Source organism: Ruditapes philippinarum, unplaced genomic scaffold, assembly GCF_026571515.1.
Source record: "Ruditapes philippinarum isolate M1 unplaced genomic scaffold, ASM2657151v2 ctg488_1_1_1_1, whole genome shotgun sequence".
NCBI lineage: Eukaryota > Metazoa > Mollusca > Bivalvia > Venerida > Veneridae > Ruditapes > Ruditapes philippinarum.
In genome coordinates, this window is record NW_026853285.1 from 291,496 (window position 1) to 303,338 (window position 11,843).

General features: G+C 33.2%; 1 protein-coding gene across 1 annotated transcript; it reads left to right on the plus strand.

Annotated features, from left to right (window-relative positions):
• Window positions 1–202: 202 nt before the first annotated feature.
• On the plus strand, window positions 203–11,323 carry LOC132736393 (uncharacterized). Its single transcript, XM_060723519.1, has 8 exons — window positions 203–215; window positions 636–818; window positions 3,356–3,487; window positions 5,183–5,323; window positions 5,833–5,946; window positions 7,771–7,871; window positions 9,903–10,158; window positions 10,796–11,323. The coding sequence occupies exons 1-8, from the start codon at window positions 203–205 to the stop codon at window positions 11,026–11,028; spliced, it is 1,173 nt and encodes a 390-aa protein (XP_060579502.1). The 3' UTR covers window positions 11,029–11,323.
• Window positions 11,324–11,843: the final 520 nt, after the last annotated feature.

Sequence of the window (11,843 nt, forward strand, 5' to 3'; positions counted from 1 at the left end):
AACTACAAGATGCATTAAATACACTTTAAATGTTACCAATAAAATTAGTGATGACTTATAGTCGGGGCACATCAAAATGTGAAATAAAGTTTTGGTTGGGTCTAAATCCTTACCGGTGTGACACCCAATTGGTAAACTTCCAGATAACATCTTTTATCGAGAAGCATTAATTAATGGATATTTATCTGTATTTGGGTAACATATGGCTTATGTTGGTAATTGAGTTGACTACCTTTAAAATAACGTAAAGGATTTATATAACCATTTGTCCAATATCAGATTTTCAAAAAAGCTTGTGTTCTAGTGGAAGAAATGTTGTTGCTAGCGTTTATTCTTGTTTACATTCATCTTTTCGGTAAGTTAACAGTTACATTTCTCTCACATGCTGCATAAATTCCTTCCGTAAATACCTATTTCATTTCCTTCGACTTTTTCTGTTTTTCTCTTATTTTTCTGATATAAAGGTATATGAAAAAAGTCTCGTGAGCACCTAAACAATAACAACAAGGAAAATTCTCTATGTGTTTTCAATGTCTGGAAACGAATGTATTGAATTCTTTTGATACTACAATTGCATTTTATTTTGTTTTTGAAACAAAATTTGAGTTTTTAATGAATTATTGGTTGTTTTACAGGAAGGTCATACTGTATTACGATAGGCCTACCTCAATTTGAGAGTGATTGGTTATACATAAAGGCACAGAGTAATGTAGCAGATATATTGGTACAGCATAATTTAGAGACTGTCCCGAGTCTTGTCGAGGTACTTGTCAAAGCTGTGGATGGTCCTAACAAAGACTTTATCTTCAAAGCATTAGGTAATATCTAGAAATATACAAGTATTTGATAACATGAACCTTTAACTTCAAAACCAATTACATGAAATCTTCATGTTTTATTGACTTTACGTAGAAATGGGATTTTTGAAGGTGGCAAAAACACGGAATAAATAGCTTTGACTTTGACTTTTTCTCTCCATTAGCATGATTCAAACTTTAAATATGAAAATGATTCTAAATTCTTAATATATATGTGTTTAAATTGTCTAATGTAAACGATTCATTACTGAAATAAAAGATTCTGATTCATGAATTGCCATATACAGATAGAAGACAGGTTGAATGGCTCTTGTTAAAAAACGATTTTTAGACAATATTCAATTATGTTTTATGAAATTATATTGTACATGTATAAGAATTATTTAAACTCCATGTATTCTTAAATAATTATATACAAACGAAAAGCGGAAGTAAACTATACTAAATGGTCGTCATGTCCATGTTTTGCTGATTTTATATTAAAATAGAATGGTCCATAATTGAAGGTATGCAATACCATACACAATTACAAAAATGTATGTAATTGTTCATAGTAATTAGTATCATATGTAACAACAAACCATGAGAGAATTTTATATATGGATGTTATAGGTAAGTGTGAGATACATGATGTGATGTTACTTATTTATATATACCAGATAAATTGTTCAAAATAGTGACATTCATCATAAAATATTCATATTTAATCACTTACAACAGATTGACATTTTTTTTTTCAAAAAACATTGTGTGAGCATATCTACTGTCACATTTCGATTATCTTGATTAGTATTTGAAATGCTTATGAATTTGTCCCCAATTGTAGACCAATCTACAATGATTTATTCTGCTTTCAAACAGATCATCAAATGTCACGACGGTGCGTATATGACGAATACATTCAGTAATTCCGTTTCATGCATAATAAGTTTAGGTTAGTGTTTAAAAATACGTATTAACAAAAATAATTGGTCAAGCCTGCCACAGGCAGGCGACCAATTATTTTTGTTAACGCGTATTATTCAATATTAACCTTTCTAATGATCAACATTATTTTTTTCAACCAAAAACAAGGCATTTCGCTAAATGACCGGTAGCTCCGCCCTTTTGCTCTACAAGATGTCTACACCTTGTCAAGTTTCTAACATGTCACATTTAGACAAACTAAGTAAATGGCCCTTTCAACATACACAGGTGCTCGTCCAGTCTTGGTGCCCATATAAAAAATTGAAGTTAAATAAAATAAAAAGAAAAAACATTAAAATAACTATTTTGGGTTGATTGTAAGAAAAAAAAAGAATTCGTAGTAATGGTATATAGGAAATTTCTTTTTTTTCAATTTTTTTTCTTACAATCAACCCAAAATAGTTATTTAGTTAGTAAGTTAGTTTTGATTTTTTTTTAATTTTTTTTTTTATTAACTTCATTTTTTTTATATGAGCACCTGGACTGGACGAGCACCTGTGTCAACATATTATCAGGCACATTTTTTTACTGAAATGTCACAGAATTTATATCTTTATCTACAGTCAGACTATTATGTTTCTATAAAATATGTGGGGAAAAAAACAGCGAGGAAAATGATGCAATTTGGTAAAAACAATGGAGTAAAAGAAATGTGTACATCCTTTTAAAATAAATAGATAATGTGAGAAAAATACATTAGAGAGTATTAATAGATACAAATTCGTTATAAGCTTCAAGTTATTCACTAACATTTAAAATCCCTATTGTTTTGCTCATTTGAAAAAAAAGTCCCCTTTTTATTTTTCTGTGTGTCAATTTAGGTTTACAGGTGAAGGGGTCAATTAACATTGAGGTTTCCAGCTAAAAAATGTAATCATTGTATTCTTAATATTAAAGATTGTTAATGCAGTTCATTCCTATCAACTGAAAGAAAATAAAGTTTTGGTTACTTTTTCTAGAAAATATATATTTTAAAACAGTCAGCAATTTATAACAGACATTTTTCTAGGAGTTAAAAGGATACAAAAAGTTACTATGTAATCATTGTCTCTACGTGCCCCATATGTATAATCTATGTAATAAAAATTTGATTGTATCCTGACATATAGAAACACCTGACCTTTTAGCATTGTTTTGAAGCCAAAGTGTTGAGTTGAAATTCCGCCTAACCTAGATATTTTACAATTTAGAGTGCACACCACACCTCTAACTCCTCCCTGATATAATGCATTGTTTAAATTAGTTAGACTGGTTAGACGACTGATTAAGGAAATTTTATTTAGTTAGTACACATTAACCAGACTTAGCAAAAATTTGAAAAATACTACAATGTGATTGGACAAAAAATAATGTTGATCATTAAATAATGACATTCTCGTCACACATTGAAAACGCCGAAAAATTATTAGACTTTAAACCATAAGCAGCGTTGTTACTCCATTTTTACGATTTTATAGTGTATCATGTTTTGAAATTATGCCACTTGCTTATGAATTTGTCATTATGAATTTAAATTTTAGCTAATGAACAAATTGTAGGTAATATTCAATGTAGATGTAATTAAAATGTAGGTAATGGCGAAAGAGATGACGATTCAAGTGAAATGTACGGCGGCATTATCTATATTTACAATGAAGTCGATGTCCGCATCATGGCACCAAATAAAGTAAACCATGGAGATCAAGGTGCGGCTATTTATACAGGTATGTCACTCATTATGCAAAAAAATGTAAGAATTGTAACGAAATTGCCTTTATTTTTTGTGCCCATTGTATCAACATTGAAATTTTGGTTTTGAAATTTACTTAAACAGAAAGAAACTTGACAGGCATTTAATCACTGAAATTCTTTCATCAACGGCAAAATTAAAGGAAAAAAGAAACGCAATACTTGATAAAACGAAACGAAGATAAAAACTCAAAATAATTACACAGATGTGTGAAGTTGGCGGCCCAGCGGCCTAGTGGCGTGAAGTTGGCGGTCAGCGGTCCAGCAGCTGGGCCGCTGGCCGTTGCCAACTTCACGCCGCTGGGGCGCTGGGTCGCCAACTTCACACATCTAAGTTAACGGACCACCAAATAAGTCAGAGCTTCCATGTATCTTTCATTTGACCGCTTTGTACGTTTGCGACAACATGTGTTGTTTTCAATGTCGGGTATTCCATATACGAGGGTTGTCCCAATATTCTGTGACAACATTGTTTAAAAGCTAAATAAAACAGGTAAGAATTTGATATTTTAATATGTTATAAACCCATATAATTTAAACATGTTCACAAATTTTCATAGATAAATATCAACAAACAACAAAAATATGCCATAAACACCATAGCAACTAACTGAATCGCGGCGCACGTCCAACGTCAAAAACAGCGTTAAATCTATATAAGGCGCCTTTCTTAAATACTCTCAATGGCTTTCAACGTAATAATGGTACCCATAAATCGTCAATTTCTGACTTAAATCATGTGGTTGTTAATGTCTGTTAAATGTTTGGATGGCATACATTAATTTTTGCTATACGCGAACTTCCGGTCTCGTTACTCTTGTTTTTAGCTGTAGGAAATAGGCGACGAAGATCGGTCTTCCTATCAGTGTTTTCCTTATTTTCGCTTTTTGTAGCGCAAAACTCTGGTTCCGTTCATGCCTTTTGTACACAAATGCTCAGAATATGTTGCTAAACTGTTATATTTTGTATATTTGTTGAAAATCGTTACATGTGTCATCTCGAAATAGTCATGAAACCTGAGTGACATGTTCACTGCACCGCAAATTCTTCGAACGTCGCCATTTTAACTTTTCTATTTTATATGAGATATTTTCATTTATTCGTATCTTTTTCGTTTTTTAAGTTATTTAACTAAAATTTTCAGAGATGATTTAAACATAGCAGCAGAGGAAGTCAAAGTGGCATTGTGCAGACACATCATCAGATATTTGAAATATACGTAATTAATTTTAGCCTATTCATAACAAAATGTAAATTATTTGACGTGCGCCGGCAACTCAAACCAATGTCGTTAATACCGAAAATTTCTAAGTAACTAGGGTAACTTTTTTGTAAATGATTTGTTGTAATGTTAAATAATAAACTTAACGGTTATATGTGTGAATTATTTTCTATTGGCGTTAAAAATGAACCGGCTATAAAATTTGTCACGGACTTTTGGGACAACCCTCGTATACGACTAGGTTGTGTGTCTAATCAAGGAGTTCATTATAATAAAAACTTTAATTGATTGCAAATCCTTACTCAGTCGGTTCAAATCCGTAAACGACTGCGAGGAAGACGCTCAGACCGCTTTTACGTGAAGTAATGCATGTACGGGTACTTTAAAACTTCCCCTTCCAGTAGATCTAGAAGTATAACAAAGTATCGAAAATTGTACTGTATTATAGGTGAGTCTCCATATTGGCGTGGAATTAACTATCAAATAAGTTTCGAAGCTGAAGTCAAAGTTCGTTGTTGGGAACCTACGGCATTACCGACTCCCTGTTTTAACGTCACAGATCATTTAATGATAGCAGGTTCACCAAACAGTAAGTTTGTTGGTTTGTTCGTTTTTCTTGATTTTAACTCCAATTGTAACACACGTTAGTGGTCAGATCAATAAACTCAATATTTGAGATCAAATTTCACGAAGTAATAACGCCTCGCCCGAGGATTGAACTAGCGTCCCCTAGACCCTAGAGTCATATGGCTATTTTGTATTTTAACCATTATAACATTATGTATATATATTTAAGCAATTGATCATGATGAAAGAAAAAGCAAATTGTATAGCTATTTTTATGTAATGATATCACGAATTAGACACACGATATTAAAAAAATACTTTGCCTTTACCAGACATGTTATAATCATTTGTGTTTTAACATTTTCTAACTCAGCTTATGTCGGTGTGATGAAGATGGATAAATCTTACACTTCAAAATCCAGTTATTTGGCCTTCGCGGCGTTATACACACTCAGACCGATACTTTTCATAGGTTTAGATATATTAACTGTGTGTATTCTAAAAATTGTAAAACAATGTCAATTTTTGCAGTTAGTGATACATATGCGGAATTCAGTCATGGCTTGAACACTTACCCAATGTTGGTAAAAGTTCGTGGTAAACTACTTGATGGGTATGACCCTGGATGGTACACCGACGCTCAAGGTATTTTGCTCAGAGTTTTCCGTTTCCCACCTAGCTTAACAACCAAATTAACCGGTACCGTTGGCCTAGTAGTTAAGGCGTCCGCCTTCGGATCGGGAGGTCGAAGGTTCGAGCCCCACTGGGAGTGTTGATTGAAAAATGAATGTTTATAGTGGGACTCTCCGAAATGGCCGCTTCGTGAGCCGCAAGGTAGTAAAATGAATGGTTACTGTTTTCTATCAGCCTGGCCCTTTCAGTAGGGGTGACACTATAATAAACAAGAATTTTACCTTTACCACTTCAGATTCAAATTCGTTTAATTCATTAAATATTGTACAGTAGTTCCAAGAACGGTTTATGTTGGAAATTTTCCGTTGTTATTCGTCTCCCATCTCCAAATAAATAAATAAACAGGCACACAGTTTTGACAAATGTAGCGATCTTGATTTCTGGATATGTTCAGGTAATATTTGCAGAGGGATGGGTAGACTCGCATTTGAACTTCAGTCTGTCTGGTATTGCTACAGGAAATTAATCGCGAACCCTCGCATTGATCCAGTGTGAAATTTGGCATTAGCTATTTGGTTTCGGTTGTGGTTGTGGACGGCTGGAATGTCGCCAAGGCTTCAGAGGAGAAGCTGGGTCATTCAGATGATAAATGTGTTCGTGCTCTACCGGCATGTTTATTGACAGGCTTAACAAAAAGTAAGCCTTAGTTAGGCGTATGGAATAAATAGACGCAGCCATAATTGAATCAATGTCAGACGATGGCCTCATTCGCCTTTGAAGTCTTAAAAATTTAACAAAATAAGACGTCATATTTACAATATCACATGGCCATTGACATATTCAAATTATAGTTAAACAAGTCAACATTGTCATTTAACATATTATTATGAATACTTAAGGAGTTCACTTGTTCCTTGTACATAATAACAATATAACATGGTACATTGATATATTCAAATAGTAGCTAGACAAGTCATCATTGTCATTTAACATATCAATATAAAAAAAGTCTTGAGAACTTAACATGTTCTTGTTCACGTTATTTTAACAATATCACATGGAACATTGATATATTCATTGGTAGCTAGACAAGTCAATATTATGTCTTGACATGTAAACACGCTGAAAAGAGAAGTTCACATGTCCCACGAAATTCGTGAACAAAAGATAGCTGTGGCGTTCCATATAGGCGGCTTTTACTTCATCATCGTCTCCCCGCTGAGTATTGTAGAATTTTAATAATATTGTAGTAATTCTTCTGCGAAGTCTAGGACAAAACTAAACTGATAAGCAGCTGAGTCGTCGAGAGGTTTTAGAAATATTCTGGGAAATTGGTCTAATGTCGCACGCAAAAAGCTTCGGGTTCGTTAAATGTTCGCTTTATTCCATAAGGGAAGGCGCGGGGGACTACCTTTTTAGTAGTTACTGAAACAGCAGGGGTTCGTGAAATCAAGCATATTTCGGAGAATAATTATTGGCTTTACGGCATATTCAGTGTATGTTTGCAAACTCGTTTACAATTAAATTTATAGTATTAACATGTAGATGTAGTTTAAAATCACTTACAGAATATTACTGTGAGCAATTTGTAGCACGATTTGGAATCATTAAAAAAGAACGACCATCGTGGACATGAATGTGTTCGTTTAGTTTTTTAATATCATAAACGTGTAGAAAGCATTTTTAAACAACACGAAACAAAACTATATCTGACCGTCATTTTTTCTGCGAACTTCTAGGGTAGCCGTGCAATGTTGTACTGATTTGAGTCTGAAATAATGATAATAGAGATAAAACAGTACAAAACAGTATTATTAGTGTTGCTTGTTTTATCAGGTTCTGCCTTGTACAGCTTTGCCAACACGAAGAAAGCAGATCGCACTGGTGGACTGAAGTATGCGTATGATGACAACAATATACGAGTCTGGACATCTTCGGTATCATCACGTGGTAATACTTTATTACTTAGCAACATGAAAAATCAAATAATGACTTCATACGTTAGAGTTATGTAGGTACATATTTTAAAATACACGTTTCAGCATTCGAGACTTTACAGAAATTATCGCATGCAAGGGTGATAGAATATAACACCATAAATAAAGGATATTGAATGAGTGTAGATTCAATACTGAACGAGTTGAATAAAAATATATTATGTCAGCCTCTGTTGAACGAGTTCAATAAATTTAGGAATGCATCTACACGAATATATTATTCTATTTATCAAATATCCAAATCAAAGCACAGAAGGCGCTGAATTTGTTTGGGTCTCAGAATGTTAGAAAGGTGAAGGTTGTTAGATTATAAACCAATTCGTTCTTGTATAGTGCCACCAATGCTTTCCAGCGTTTTAATTGAAATAAATTGGCTATAAGACTAATTGCAATACTGATATTCAATTCAATGTTTATTTGACTAAACAATTTGAAAAAAAAATGAGTTGCCTTAACTGGGATTCCTAAACGAGCGCGTAAACCCTTCGGCTACGGTGAAGTTTTATGTTACCGGCCTGAAGAAAACCCTTATTATTTCGACGCCAACTGTTGTTTAACACAGATGTAAATAATCATGGAGCTTACTATAAGCATGTATATCTATAAAGAATAACACAATATTAGAAATCTTCGACCATTCGGGAACTATTTTGCTTGAAAATTAATGCGCCTGTCATTTGACCATCTTTACGCAGTAAGCTCCCCTGAATTTTTCGGCGTAAGTGTACATAAAAAGGGAAGTAACCGCTTCAAAAAAGTGGACTACTTTCGGCATTTGCAATTAACAGCATCAGGGTCTGAAATTTCGCTACCATTATTTGTTTGGCCTGACGACCCAAACAAATAATAAAAATTGTTTACATAATACTGTAATTCTGGATGCCAAATTTTGTGAACATTTTTGTTTTTCATCTGATGCGGCATGTCATAACATATAAACGGGTACGCTGGAGACCCTTTTTTATTGACGCGCTTATAGTATTTCTTTATTTATTCATAGAATAACGCAAATGACGTCACTTGTAAATATATGCACGGCGTGCCAAACCGTTATAGTAGAGTCGCAAAAGCATACCCTAAATTTGCGTAATAAACGCAATGCAATGTTGCAATATGTGTATTAAACGCTTTTGTGCAATTTAATTTTTCCAAATAAGAAGTACATGTATGTGATATTTGATGCAAGTGGTATAAGACTTGATTACTTGATATTCTTCATATTTACATACAGAAGATATGTTACGTTTTGAATTCTACAAACTGTAAATGCAAACACAGTATTAATCGTTAGTTCCATTAAAAAACTAAAAAAGGACCAGTATTAACTTGAGAGGTAATACGGAATGCACCTTCCAAAACATGAGTTGTGCATTCTCTTCCTTAAGCGAGAATTTCCAAGATTTCAATATATATCTGATCAAAAATATGTATCAAAATATGAGCATACTTTATCTTTAACATTCCAAAAAATACACTACTAGTATTACATTACCTTTTATCATGCTTGCGTATTGCATTTTGATGTAAAAAAAGCTTTTTATTCTAGTGCTGTTTGCCCGTAACGATGGTTGGGGACATGATACCTTCCGTTTAGATGTATCTACTCAAGGACTTATCCAAGTGCTGGCATGGTGTGATCTGTCACTAAGTTTTCAAAAAACCTTGACAGTTGGTCCATCCTATTCTGGCGAAGAGTTGCAAATAGCATTACCATATTATTTCCTCGACACAAGCATGTTCTTGACTTCTGCAATGGTACATTTATTGTAATTACAACTATAGCCCGATCGAAATATGTAATATGATGTTCGACATTTTATTCGATAAAGTAAATTATATTATATAATTTATATCAATATATTTTATTGTTATTGGCCTCTTTGTTACTGATTTACTCGAATGTTTAATGTATAGATCATGGACAGGTTATATGGCTAGGTTTTTACCGTTGTAAGATTATATAATTTTCAGATAGAAGCTACTGATGGCGCAAACAGTGGCTATTTATTTGAAGGTGTTGGTAGTGCTATGACCAATTCGGAACAGGCAGGTACCCCGTGCGGCTATGGAGGTCTGGTATATGCATATAACGGTACAACCCTTCGAATATGGAGACCCGATGACGTCAAAGGTGCAGCCATTTGTATTCCTGATAGCATGGCACTTGGAACAAATTCGCAAGCTTCACAGAGTGGAAAACTTATATTCAGAGCTTTTCAAGCACATGGTAAGCTATAACAAATATTTAGTATGTAATTTATACATATTTTGTCACATTTCAAATTTATCTTATGGATATAACATAGACGTCAATGTCTGAAGTATTAAGAATATTAGCGACGATAGATGCGCTAATATTGCTATAAGGCAACATTCAAAATAAATATATAAAACATACAGGTGTAATAGATTTTGGCAGGATCAGCGACCATGTATTAAAACGAAATTCTACTAGATATTGAGTAACATTAAGAAAAGGAGCATTTGACAGAACAATGGTTGAGTAAGTCGTATGACTTACATAACATTCACACCCATATATTATCAAGAATATCCTCGAAATTCCATTCCATGTTCATAGCAACACTATTGTTCATCAATCACTATGCCGGTATGCACGGCAGTACTGTAAACAGTTATAACGATATTTAGATGACCGCCGAATTCATATCGTTATATCCGGATATCGTTATATCCGAAAGGCGGACCTGCGGCAGCATCGTTATAAGTGGAGTATACGATATTTAATTCTAAATGTTGAAGCTTCTGTTTTTAAAGCAAATACATTGAGATTTCTCGCCTTTTCTTAACTATTTCCTTTTTCCCCCAATCATAACAACAACGGAATTTGTTTTAATTTTCAGAACAAGTATCTACAAGTACTTTCTTCCGACTTCTCGGAAATAACGCAGCATATAATGACACGTTGATCGGTACACAACACGTGGCATCATTATTATCGTGTGCAAGGAAATGTCTTCAACATAACACTTGTGTAACATACATGTATAGTGACAACACGTGTAACATGTATAATACTAAAAATGAATCTCTCATTTTCTTAAAGGCCAAGTCAGCTGTATGGGGATTAGTCTAAAACCCCCCAAAAAAGAAGAATTTTTCTACACCTAGATAAATGAAAACGCATGAAAGATGGTTGTACTTAAATACGTAAAGGACATTTTGCATATATTGTTCTGTTCAATTGCACGTCGACAGTTTTTATAATTGAAAAAAATACTAATTGGATTTACTACTCTCCTATTTGTTATCCTCACATGCGCCACACCTGAAACATGTTAACACTGGGAAATTAACATACTTTTGCAAAGCGGACAAAAACAGTCCCGTTACTTTAGAATACAATAGTGTTACTATTTATATTATCAGGCCTTAATACCAGTAGACTTACTTTTGATAATCTCTTAAAAATCAAACTGCTACAGTTTTAAGATTGTTAATTAAATGTTACGGCCATAAATTAATATCTGTTTAATCAATGACAATGATTTCACTAGTCTAACATTGTTTCTTGTTTTAATTTGTTGTATCCAATGTACTTCTCCATCTGTGATGTCATTTTTGGTCTATGATTTTTTTTTTACTTTACATTTAACTTGACTTTTAGTTTCTTGGCTTCCTTTTTCATCAACTTATACAATAATGGAACACATTTCAGAAGAAAAAAACACATTTATCAAATTTAAACTTTAAATTAACTTTATTTTGTGACACAAAAAAATCAGACAACAACATTTGCAAAGCAAACAGAGACAAATAGACATCTTCTACTGGAAGACATCTTTTACAATTATCTATGACAATCAAGTCAATAGCACTCAATAACTAACTAATATTATTTATTTACAATACTTCATACCAATTCTTACCATTTGTAAACAGTCATATTTT

What these genes read in the sequence shown, in the direction of transcription:
- LOC132736393 (XM_060723519.1), top strand. An exon ending in AGGTGCGGCTATTTATACAG is followed by an intron (nt 3,488 to 5,182) that starts GTATGTCACTCA and finishes ACTGTATTATAG; the next exon opens with GTGAGTCTCCATATTGGCGT. An exon ending in TACGAGTCTGGACATCTTCG is followed by an intron (nt 7,872 to 9,902) that starts GTATCATCACGT and finishes TATAATTTTCAG; the next exon opens with ATAGAAGCTACTGATGGCGC.